The sequence below is a fragment of the Aythya fuligula genome, chromosome 1 (genome assembly GCF_009819795.1).
Source record: "Aythya fuligula isolate bAytFul2 chromosome 1, bAytFul2.pri, whole genome shotgun sequence".
NCBI classification, from domain to species: Eukaryota; Metazoa; Chordata; class Aves; order Anseriformes; family Anatidae; genus Aythya; species Aythya fuligula.
This window is the reverse complement of record NC_045559.1, coordinates 28,418,002-28,430,618: the sequence shown is the minus strand read 5'-3', so window position 1 is coordinate 28,430,618 and position 12,617 is coordinate 28,418,002. Positions and strand designations below refer to the sequence as shown.

The 12,617-nt window shown below is 41.7% G+C and overlaps 1 protein-coding gene across 2 annotated transcripts; it reads right to left on the bottom strand.

Moving 5' to 3' along the window:
• Nucleotides 1-7,572: 7,572 nt before the first annotated feature.
• Nucleotides 7,573-11,236, bottom strand: SMIM30 (small integral membrane protein 30). 2 transcript variants are annotated; one of them, XM_032199521.1, is made up of 2 exons: nt 11,028-11,236; nt 7,573-10,326 (listed from the first exon to the last, which is right to left on the bottom strand). In XM_032199521.1, the coding sequence occupies exon 2, from the start codon at nt 10,261-10,263 to the stop codon at nt 10,078-10,080; it is 186 nt and encodes a 61-aa protein (XP_032055412.1). In that variant the 5' UTR covers nt 10,264-10,326; nt 11,028-11,236; the 3' UTR covers nt 7,573-10,077. The 2 variants fall into 2 exon arrangements, with proteins under 2 accessions (XP_032055412.1, XP_032055423.1); XM_032199532.1 differs by lacking the exon at nt 11,028-11,236 and adding an exon at nt 10,665-10,798.
• Nucleotides 11,237-12,617: the final 1,381 nt, after the last annotated feature.

The window sequence follows — 12,617 nt, the reverse complement described above, 5'->3', positions numbered from 1 at the left end:
TGGGATATGTGCCTGGACATAAAAGCACTCCTTTGATGAGTGAACTTACCAGTTCCTCACAGTACAGGACAGGCAGCCAAGGAAAACGTACCTGTTGGGTAACTCTGTACTGCATTGCAAGTTTGGTATTAATGTTATGCTTCAAAAGCTAACAGAACATTTAGCTGATATACTGTATATCTCTATTATGTATAATATCTCCTCATAAATATGCATGCATAACAAAACTGTGGCAATTTGAGGAATTTATGTAAAACTTACGCATTCTCTTTGATATCATGGGTCCTCAAGATATATCTGTTTCAACCTGCATGCTCTCTACTGAAAAGGGAACATTTTTTTTTCTCTCTCTCTTTTTTTTTTTTCCTAAGCTTTTCAGTGTATTGAATTTTAAAAGGACATTGCCATGAGGCCAACCATGGAAAATAATGAAATGCTGACAACCTGAAATTGAATGGAGGACCCTCAGACAAAAAGAGCTGGCAATTGCTCAGAATGATTTATTTGCCGAAGTGGGTTAGTTGCTAAAACACAGACCACAACACAGGAAAACCTGGTGATGCTGAAACATAATGAAAGGTTAAAAAGCGAAGGGCCGTTCTGGAGTAAGACAGACATCAGAAGAAAAAGCTCGTTGCAGGAATGTAAGAAGGTGGTTTTTATTTTATTTATTTTTTTTTCCCCCTGCTGCCACAAGCAGGCAGAGGAAATTGAGAACATACAATCAGTGGAATTGCAAGACTAGATTTAAATGTACTTTTTGTTGAGGTGAGCCTAGTTAGATAATGGAGCTAGGGTAGCCTTCAGTGAGAAGCAGGAGAGAGCTAAAGTTACAGTCTTAATTATGAAACTTTCAGACTTCTGCTTTGCTTTGCAGTCTTGGAGTGCAATTATGAGCCTACTTATACCAAAACTATTTTTAAGGTGAGGTAAGTGTTCAACCTTTAAGCCCTTTAACACTTACTGAAAAAATCTGCTAAACTGGGGATAAGGATTCAAATATGGCTCCTAATGAACAGAGTAAGACACATTTCAGAACAGAAAATAATGCTAAATACTTCTTTCAATGTAAAAAAATAATAATAATTTTAAAAAATGTTAAATTATGCCTTGAGGTTTCTGAAATTCATAGAGTTGTAGATTCACTTAGGTTGGGAAAAACCTCCAAGATCATCAAGTCCAACCTTTAACCTAGCACTGCCAAGTCTACCAGTGAACCATGTCCCTAAGCACCACATCCACTGAATGATATAAGAAAGAGTAAGAGGATGAATAACTACTAGTACTAAGAATATGTTGAGATTTTAACATTGGGTTTCCAAGTGCTAAAATGAAGAAAGGAATGCAAGTTTAGTAGAATTTGGATCAGCATTATGGCTTAAGGCTTGGGTATGCTGTAATGTGAATAAAACTGCATTACATAGCAGTTTTAAGAAAGGATTTCTGAAGTGCCTGTACCAGGGGATGGTGAAAGATTTGTTCTGGTCTGTTTAGAGAGTAAATCCTAGAAGGAGCTGTTTGAACCAGTGTAGTTTATGGGGTTTTATTATTTCTGTGGCAAGTTTAGAGAAGCATATGTACTTATACAACTCTTTGCAAATGTCCCAGTTCCATATAAGCTGCACATTTCTCAGTCTTGGTAATGAGACCAGAAATAGTTACTGTAAGCAGGTGGTAGGGATCAAGTGGTTCAACAAGGGAAAAAACAATCTTTCACTCATGAAGTTTACTCCCTTAGCATTTATTTCTTGACAAAAAAGAATGTAGCTGTTGCAAACACAGGACAAAAGGAAATTGTTTTTTCCATACCACATAGCGAAAAAACGAAAGCCCAGTCCTGTAAGAGGATGTGAAATCCTTGCCGAACAAACAGCTCAGCTGCTACTACATGAAAGAGGGTGTATATAAGGTGAGTCTGTCAGTGCCTCTTCACCTTGTTTCTGTGACATTTGCTTTGCAAAGCCTGTATTTTGCCATAAATCCAGTAATTGTCATTGTCCTGCATTAAGACAGTTGGCATTATGATATATTAAGGCAGCAATCTGACAACCAGTATGTACGGCCCTTTTCAGCTTACTGGGACTTCACTTTGAATACACTAAATTTATTTTGGTAGGGTACATAAAGTGACCATGTGCTGTACGTTTGGTATTGGAAGGTCAGTAGTCCCTTAGAAGGGATTTTCATAGTTAATTCCTATTAGGCTATTGGAAGCTAAGCAAAGAAATCGTGGAAAAACTCATGAAAGTTCAGATTTTGAGTGCTTTGTATTTCTAACTTCTGAAATTGAGAGCACATAACCTTTTTATTTTTTTTGCTGGGATTTCATTGCTACTTCTGGATAGGAAAAGAAAATTTACAAAGTGCTTCTCATTCAATACAGAGGACATCATGCAGACAAGGTGAAGGGAGCTCTTACGGAAGTTTGACATAGACTCAGAATGGATTTTTCTCATTGCTGAAATGATAGAAAAAACAAGGCAGAAATGTAAGCTGGTGTACATCTGACGTGCGCAGCACGTATGCATTAGAAGTGTGTGAATAGACACTTTATATTCATCTGGCGTCCTTGAGAGTGGGCTTTCCTCTGGATTTCCCTTTTCCTTGGGTGATAAATCTTGTGGGGCAGAAACCAATAGAGTGTAAGTTGAATATATGAGTTCTGAAATGTGTTTGTAAAATAGGAGTGGGGAGAACATTTTTTCCAATATGTATTAAGATGTAGGTCAAATAATTTACTGGTAGCGGACTGAGAGAAAAAAAAAAAAAAAAAGTGTCTATTTTAAGAACCAATTTAGATTTTCACATAAATGGAAATCAAGAATAATTCTACTGCATTACACAGAAGTGTAAGGGCTGGTGCAAGGTCAGAATGAAGCCTCTTGTGATTTCTGTTCAAAATGAATTTAAATCAGGATGACTGTACTGATTTCAGCAACTTCAGGCTGTTTTTCAACCAGATGAAAAATTGGCATTCAGTTATTCGAATACATAATTCAGCTAATATTTTGCTAAGGAACGAGGTGGGGATGGAGCCTAACGTGGCTGTAGTTCCCCCGTGAGCACCACGTCGTGCAAGGGGCGCTACTGCTCCAATGACGGGGAGCCCTCCGACTTATTGATGTGGCTACTGCATCCAGACCTGCATTTTGCCTTTGACCTTGTCCGAAGGTCCCACTGATGCACAGTGTGAACACCATGTGGAGCACAGTGTTTTATGCAGGCTGTTGACTCTTAATATTTTCAAAACATTGAATTTGCCAGGAGTTGAGGTAACTCGCATTTGAGCCTTTGAACTGAAGCGCTGAATTCCTTTTGGAGTACAGTGCTAGCCCCATAAAGCCCATCTCTGAAAATTCTGCTCCAAAAAGAGGATTACTGTACATATGCTATATTTGCTCCCTTTTTTCCATAACCTTTTAATGCCTCAGGGATTGAGTTTCACTAGACGCAGTGGGAGAATCCTGGTACATCTGGTTTCCCTGTGGTCTTACATGATGACTGAACAGCCTCACAGCTTTTGCGGTCAGATTCCCTATGGGCTCACACTGTGATTAGATTTGTTCACCACAAATATATCCTTGTTTGCCATAAAGATATGAGTGAATCAAGTTGCTGTTTATGCGTCCCATTTACAACTAAGATTTCATAGAATCATCCGGTAAATTAGGTTGGAAAGGAGCTCTGGAGGTCACCTCTGCCGTTTCCTGGCTTGGTCTCTTCCCAGAGATGATTTTTTTTCCCTTTTTGAGGATGGGCAATTTAGAGATATCCTTTCAGCCATCCTTAAGTTCTGACAGTGACCTCTGCTTTCCTGCTTCTCTCAAATACAAGCACAGACCCCAGCCTACATACAGATTACATTTTAAAATATTATGTATGTGGTTTTTAAAAATAAAGGGTAACATTCAATACTGAATTTTAAAACCCAAAATCTGGCATGGGAGAAGGTTAAAGACTGTCTTAAGCCACACAGCTATAACTGAGAATGTCTAAACAAATACTTGGTCTGGCTTTTGTCGTAGCCAGAGAGGACTCCTCAGAGAAGGTAGCAATGGCCTGGGTGTTCATTGGGAACCCAGGGAGACCCAGCTGTGTCACCTCGCAGGCAGGAGTTGAGGTTATCCAGCACCTTTGCATCAGGACAGCCTGCTGCCATAACCCAGGCATGAGAGATGGCCGTGACAAAGTTGCATGGCGTTCGAAAGACACAGTTTGATCACCCCTCTAGGAGAGCTCGATTTAATTTTAAGACAGTAACATTTTTTGAGCTGACTTCACCGAGTTTTTCACCAGGGCCATAATTATTACTAGATAACACTGACTTGTTCTTGGGAAAGCACTTTCTGCCTACTTTTAATGTACAATTGTTTCTGGGATTTACGTTTCTTTTCTTCAAATACGATAGAGTGAAAAGCATGGCTGTGACATTTATTGCTGAGTCCTGGTTTCTTACAAGCAACTGCTCTGGATATATGATCACCATCTTTAATTTTTATGAAGAGATGAAAAGTGACTTGTGTAAGACCCATTGAAGTACTACTTTTTATGAAAAAAAAGGACTTTTATTTTTTGATAGATACAGACTATAGTCTATAAACACTATAGATAATAAACTCCAAACCTCAGCTAAACTTCTGAAAGTTGGCCACAATTGGCCTTTCTTCAAATCTGAAACTTTAACAAGGCATAATTGTCTCTTGCTATTCATGAAGACACTGAAATAAATAACACGTTTCGAGGAAAAATGAGTCAAGATGGCTTCTGCTAATACTCCAGATCATATGAATAGATTCAAATACATTTTAAAACTGCTACCACATGACTTATGAACAATCACAGCTAGATCATGTTAGGTTAAAGTCTAAGGAATAAGTGCAGGTATTTACTGCATAATTTCCATAGCCAGCTGAGTTCTGAAAAAGGTTGGCAGAAAATGTCCTTGAACGGTTCTAGAATTAACTAAAGACATTCTGGTTTCACAGGTAATTCATAAAATAGAAAGTGAACATATTTTGATTAAAATGACAGATTTCTTCACTTTAATTGTGCCAGGATTAAAACTGGTCATGTTTTAGGACTGCTGCTGTTCTGTAAGAGGGTAGGGAAGGGAAATGGGTTTGAATCATTTATTCCTTGTATTATAGCAATGCGTGTAAGAATGTGTAATGTCTGCACAAACAGAAGATCAACAGAAAAACACAGACCCTGCTCTAAATAATTTTAGACAGAATTTTGACCCCACTCAGATAAAAAGGTAATTTTCAAGCTCTTATGTTTGCAAAGTAACAGTATGAAGATGTGCACAAGTGTTTTAGTGCCTAGCAGCTGGGAAAGCTGGTGGAAATGTTGATTCCAGTTAAAATTTCCAAGACAGGTATGGGTGAGGAGGAACACAGCTAGTATGGTGATGCTCAAGATAATCTTTAACCCAACCCAGCAGCAAGGCCTAGTTTTCTATGACTGCTGTCTGGGGACAGGATGCTGCCTTTGCTGGTTGCAGCTGCTAGGTCTGCTAGAGGCCACCTCCCTTCAGGTCTTCACTTCCATCAAGAGCTTGTTCTCTCTTCTTAGCACTCTAATGGGCTGTTCCATTTTGCTTTTCTCATGAAAATCTCAGTTCTGATCTGATTAGATGAATGATCCAGAATCAGGCTATGCTAGCTGACTTGTCTGCTGAAAGCTTTCTTTCTGAATATTGGAAATGTAATATTTAGGTGACATTGCCTATTCACATGAACTGAAAATCTTCATGGTTTTAGAGCAGGTTGCATTCTTTTAAGAATGTTTTGGGTGCTGTCCACCTTTAGTTGCCTCAAAGATCACCCAGTATAGTTTGCTGTATTTAATTCTGAATAGTGGTCTTATTTTTCTAGGCTGGTGAACCACCTCAACTTCTGTTGACTTCAGATCACTTCCTAACAACGGGTTCAAGTGGGAACTGGGAGGATAGGTCCAAGATGGGAGGACAGATCCAAGTCCTCCTTTCCACCAGTCCCAATAATCTCTTGTCATTACATCTGCTTAGATCTGTCAAATCTTTCATCGCATGTAAAAAAATGAATGGAAAGGTTACTTTTGTAGCATAATAATTACAGCCTTTGCCATGGTAACAGACCTATTACAGTTCTTCCATGCTTTATCTTATCCATCATGCTTGATCTTATTAGAAATGGTGAACTCAACTCCATACTCCATTCTCACAGCTTATGTAAACACATTTTTGAAAAGAGGAACCTGGGCTTCAGACTGCATCTAGTCAGTACACAGAGTCATTGGGCTAGTCAAGGGGTAGCTCCTATGGCAGGGGAACACTGATTGCCAACTACATTCACAACGTGCTCCAGAAATCCCAGGGAGCATCCTGGAGGTGCCACATGCTTCCTGTCACACCAGGGTCAAGTCACTGACCGTGACTTCCACTTTTCCCACTCATAGGATAAAACGGGTATGCAAACATTGATATCTATAAGCATATAAGGGCTCTTAGATGGAAGATGCCACAGAATTGCTGAATCTCCCTATAGTATTACAGCAGCACCAGGATTTGTCTGAGTGGGAGAAGGGGTTCACAGCAGTTTTATCAGTCTTAACACACCCCGAAAAGGAAGGGTGTTAGGAACTGGAAGCGGTGTTTGCATTCCTTTCTCAGGTACCTCTGCATGCAGCAGGATGGCAGTGCCCAGCTGCCGTGCAGCACCTGAAGGCAGCAATGAGCGCTGAAGGACGTCTGTCCATTCACAAAGGGACTGTAGGTTGGCTGCAAAATGATTGTGGGATGGCTGTGTTTGAGCTACGCTGTTGTTAAGGCAGACGGTAATCACAGGAGTCAAAAGCTATGTTCCTGACTTACAACTTTCCTGCGCTAATGAGAGGGTAGGTTGTGTTTGTTAAGAGGTGGGCGTTGTTAGGCTGGTTTTGCTTTCTGCTCTGAAGACAGCCACTAATGGTATTAGCTTAGTGCACAAACTGCTTTGTGCACCAAGCTGAAGTCCCCAAAGAACTAGAACCCTGCTTTCATAAAATGCTGGGATAAAACAACCTCCTTTGAAGTCTAAAAAATGTATAATTCAAATAACTATAAAGCATTAGAACAATTTTTCTTTAGGAAAAAAAAAAAAAAAAAAGAGAGAGAAAATGGTCCTTTATGTGCTTTGGGTCTCCAGCTAGAAAACTGCCATAAATGGCTTTTCTGATACAAAGGCAACTACATAATAGTAATGTTCAAAATTTGTAGTCTAAAGGAAAAATAAATACTTCAAGTTTCCCGGGTACCAGGGAAAACAGGCTTCTTCAAAATTGCAAGCTGTCAGATTCAAAGTAAGAGGGTCAGCCTTTTAAAAAGTGCTCTTAAGTAACTAATATTGAAATGAGATAACTTTTACATGTAACAGTAACAGGATAAAGAAGTATACAATTTGTTCAGAAAAGACATCTTAACAACACCTAAATTTGTAAAGTCACCTAATGGAAGCAAAAGTATGGAAGAAAACATTTAATATAAGGAATTGCAGCACTTTCAGTCATTTCTGTCATCCCTATTTTCCTTTTCATAACAACTACTCATCAAACTGGTAACAAATCATATGTGAAAGTTTATTAAAACAGAAGTAAAAGAGGGATATCCAATTTTACACTCAAGTCATTGACAAATGCAAGTTGCCAACAATAAAGCTCTGTCAGAGCCTAGGGAACGCCATTGTGCTGTGCAAACACCTTTCAATGGAGAACATAAAGCTTCAGGCAAATACCACAGTTCCTCGTATCCCTACAGCCTGACGCTAATTATTCTGCTAAAATTTCATTCTCCTGGAGTGAAACTGTTGCACAGTCCTGTGAAACCACTGCCAGGGATCTTTTCAATGTGAAGATAAAGGAGTCTGAGAAAAGCTGCTTGTGATAAAATGTATTCTATTGAAAGAGCATTATTTAATATTCTATTGAAAAATTGGCAGACTTCTCAAATTTGGGGAAATACAAAGTGAATTGAGTTTGTCAGTGGTTTTTTTTTTTTTTTTTGTTATCTTTTGTTTTGAAAGGGTATTAATGGTTTAGCCAAGCTGTAACGCAGAAGATCACACATGATGTGTGCTTGCATCCACCCAGTCAAAAAAAAAATCACATATTGGACCACCTACTGCTTCAGGGCAGCCTTTGAAGGTGACACCAAAGCTCCCTGTTGGGCTGTAAATTTCATTCATAAGTATGAGAATGGTGCACCACATCCCATTGTGATGTTTGGAAGTCACAAAAGGAGTTTGAGAACAGCTACATGGAAAGGCTTACATTTCATCACAGCAACTTTGTGACCATTATTATTCCTGTAGTTTGAGAGCAGAAACCACCATTGCTGCAGCTTGCTGTGTTGAGTCCTACAGTTTCAGCCCCACAAAATTTTGGAAGCTTTGATTTTACCTTCCTCCTGCTATCAACCATGAGACAGAGAGACACAAGTTGCAAGACTGAAATGAACAAGGCTTCTGCCTCCTCAGAAACTAGAGAGGGAAGTCAAAACAGCCACAAATGGCATACAGAACATAGAAATCTTAGAATTTGTAGAACGTGATCTGCCCATCCAATTACTTATGTAAGACCTACTTGACAATTCTTCTAACTGTTGCTTTATGCTCTACTGAACAGAAACATTTACACAGAAGAGGGAGAAACAGTATCAAAATATATAACTTTGCATCACATTTAACCTTTTTCCCCAGCTCCAAAAGATAAAAGCCAAGATTTCTAGCAAGAGTGGCAGTGCCCACAGCACAAGATCAGAAGGAAATTCTGTGAACTGCAGAAAGTTCACCTTCCTACGCTGCTTATTCCGCTGCTATTTATTTGCTTTTATGGACTGTATTCCTTGCATCAAGCTGACAGCTAGAACAACCTAATAAGCCAGAGGGATTTGTGGTAGAGATTCTTGGCTGTACCATTTCCCCTTTGGTACTAAAAGCATTAAGTGGGTTCTAGATATGCTACTGAGTAGATTCTTTCAACCACATAGCACAATCTGACTGAGTATGAATAGGATTTTGCATCAGGACTGTTTACTTTGGTTTTGGTCCTTCCATGGAACTCCAATGTATCAGTAGATAAGAAGCCTAAATGCTTAGCTAATAACACTAAGTTTATCATGAGGATGATGCTCAAGAACAACAGATCTGTTGACTAAAACCAGGATTTTAACAAAGCAAATGGTTTCCATATTGCAAAAGAAATGTGCACAACTGCCTTGATATATTTCTAACAACCCTCTAATGCAGAAACACTACACATAATTCCTCAGTAAAATAGCTAAATCTTCATTTTCACGAAAAAAAAAAGAAAAAAGTTTAAACCTTGTGTGCTTAAAGGAAAGCTGAGTGCAAATAATAAACATGTGGCAACAAAACATAATCCTTATTTGATTTGATTTAAATGCAAAATTCATGTTAAAGAAAATTAGTGGTCCCATTCTGCTAACAAGAACTCAGGCTACAGAAGGCTACATTCTAAAATAAAAACACAATAGAATGAAGTTTTCCATGTCTTCTTAGCTCTCCCAAATCTTGTCCCCGTGACAGCAGAAGTGAGCTGTTAGGTACTAACTGTCATTACAAAGAATGTGAGCACATGCACACATGTCAAAGCAGCCTGCTCGCTAGTTGTCTCGTTAGAGGTATTTCCAAAGCTCTGTCATCCCGACTGGAAGACTAATAGCTGCTTCCACCTGATTAACCCCTGAAACCAATATTGCGGACATTGTTGATAGTCTCTCTCACACATTTCATTTGCAATCATTTACTGTGAACCACTCTATGGTTTTCCTTCCCCATTCAAACAGTTTTTTACCCTCTGCTAAGGCAGTATTTAATCACAAGCAATGTAACATCACCTTACAGTCATGAGGACAGGATCCTACAAATCCCTTCTACTGAGTACAATCTCGATCTGCTGTATTGCACAGTAAGAGGGGTTTGCAGAATTACGCACTACAAGTTTTAGAAAGCTATCCAGAACTGGAACACAGTGCTAAGTCCCAGGCCTCAACCCCAAGCAGTATTTGGAAATACACTTCATTTGAGCATCTTCTTGACATCATTGCTGTCCATTTCTTTTCCTGGCATACAAGCCGAGGCAGGCACAGAATCCAATGACGCTGACAGCGAGGCCTAGCAGGAAGGCAATCGTATCTCCTGCATCCATGGCTTCAACCGCTGGCAGCACCAGCAGCAGTGAAGCGAGGGCCAGGAAAAGTTTTGAGGTGCTCCCGGTAGAAGACATGCTGCCGACCCCACAGGGAAGTTAAACGAGGGAAGTGCTGGAACGCAGGGACCTCTGCGGTATCTACAAGGAAAACAGAAGGAACGTGACAGGATTTCCCTTACTGCCCCTTGAATTCTTCCCCAAAAGCCAACCAATGTGACTGCTGCATTACAAGTATCTGCACAGGCTGTAGGACATACAGGTTTTATCTTCACAACCAACTACAAAAATGAATCACTTAATATGAGGAAACGAGAGGGTTTGCAACTCTTTTCACTTCCTTTTCCACTCGGCGAAAATAAATCTCTCAGTCTCATCACGAGGTCAGGGCAGCATGTGCTCCGCTGTCTGTGGTGGGAGTGCCTGCTTACCCCAGGCCGTCCCTTTTCCACCAGGGGCCTTTTCCTCTCGGTTTCTACCTTTTGGCTTGGCACAGCCTCTGTGTACGTGGGGCGAAGGGTATGCGCTCAGGAGGTCGTGGATTTAACCTTCAGTCCTTCTTCTGAGCAAGTTCCCTGTGTATATGCTCGCTGTGGGACAAATACCCTTTCGGTTTGCCCCAGAACCAGTTTGAGGCCAGCACGAAGAAACCAAGGCAATAAAAAACCACGCTGCTCGCCCCGGGGCCACACAAGCATCTCGGGGAGGGCGCATGGGCGCCAGCAGCAGGAACCCCAACCCACGGGAGAGGCCGTGGGGCACTCCCACAGCCCCTGCCCTCAGCAGGACGCCCCCCCAGCCGCCCACCCGCCGCGGTGCCGGCCGCGTCGCCCCCCGGTCACCTCCCGGCGCAGGGCAGCGCCGCTGGCTCCGGGCTGGGAACGTCCCCGCTCAGCTCCCCGCGGGGCCGGCCCGCGCCGCCTCGCCGCGCTGCCAGGGGCCGCCGGCCGCCATCACAGGAAGGGGCGGTGGAGGGGCCGGAGCCAGGGGCGGGCGTGACCCGGCCGGGCCGCCTCCTTCTTCTCCCTTCCCTTCCTTTCCTCTCCTTTCCCTTCTCTCCCGGCACGCAGCGCCGCGGCGCGGCCCGGCTCCGGCCCTCCGCCGAGCCCCGTGTGCCTGCCGTGAGGGAAGTCGCCCTCCCGTGAGAGCCGCCATGGCGGCGGCTGTGAGGGGGCTCACCGCCACCTGGCACGGGGAGCCGGCTGCGGGGCTGCATCGAGGCGGAGTCAATAAAAACGCGAGCGGGCTGGCTGTCCGCTCGTCTCCCTCGAAATGATTAAATAGCACGAGCTGCCTTCAGTCCCACTGCAGCCGCTGCCGGGTTCACTTCCACCGTGGTACCAAGCACTGGTGGGTGCCACCATCACAGCCCCTGCTCAGCAGTGCTAGGGCAGGCTGACGGGGCGCACGGCGCCTTCTGCAACAAAACAGGCAGAAATCAAGGGGAATCAGGCGTCACCTGAGCTCACCCCCAGCATCCAAGTCAAGCTTGACCTATTTTTTTGCTTTAGACATTGGTGCTTGTGGAAGTACTGCGTTGCAATGTAATATCATTTCATTACGTTGAACAGAGCTAAAATGGCTTTTTTTTTTTTTTGTAAATGCCACACCACTGTACATGTAAATGCCACTAGCTATACCTCACGAGTTCCTAATCAAAGCTTAAGCACTTTTTTTTTCTAGTGGAAAACGTGTGTGCTTATGTTTGTATAAAAGACAGATAAACAATTATTATGAAGTGTTCTTTGGAACGGGCATAGAAATAACCAGACATAGCTGTGCTAATACAGAGGTAAAATCGACCAGGAATTTGTAATGTGTTATGTAAAGCATTAATTCATGATAACCCACGTTGTCACAATGTTTCCCTGCACTCGTGCAAGAAAACAGCTTCCTTAATCATTTCTTTTGAAAGAAACAATCTCTGATGAGCTTCTTAAGAACATTAGAAACTCGGATAGATTGTCCATCATACGTATAGCTTTGCCTCTGCCTTATATAACTTCACTACGATTGCCCTTGAGCAACCATTCATCATGCTTATAAAAACTTTGTAAGTCTGAGCTGGGATATTACTGTTGTGCTAACCATAATTACTTTATTGCTGCTAATGCTTTCCTCATCTGTCTGGATCCATCAACTGTTTTAGGCTATGAACTACCAGGGATAGGAGTAGTTTTATTTTTCTATGTTTTATTTTGTTTGTGTGTGTGTGTATTCTTTTTATATCAAGTGGTGTGAAAGCTTATTCTTTATAAGCAAGAGTCCCTAGACACTGTGGTAATACAAATAAAAATAAATATTAGTATAACAGATAATCATCCCTTTTGTTCGTGAAAAACCTCTTTCACAGTTTTTCTGTTATGAAATGCCTCATGTCAACTCCAAAGGCATTTTCTCAAGAAGCTGAACAAGAAAACTCATTACCTGAG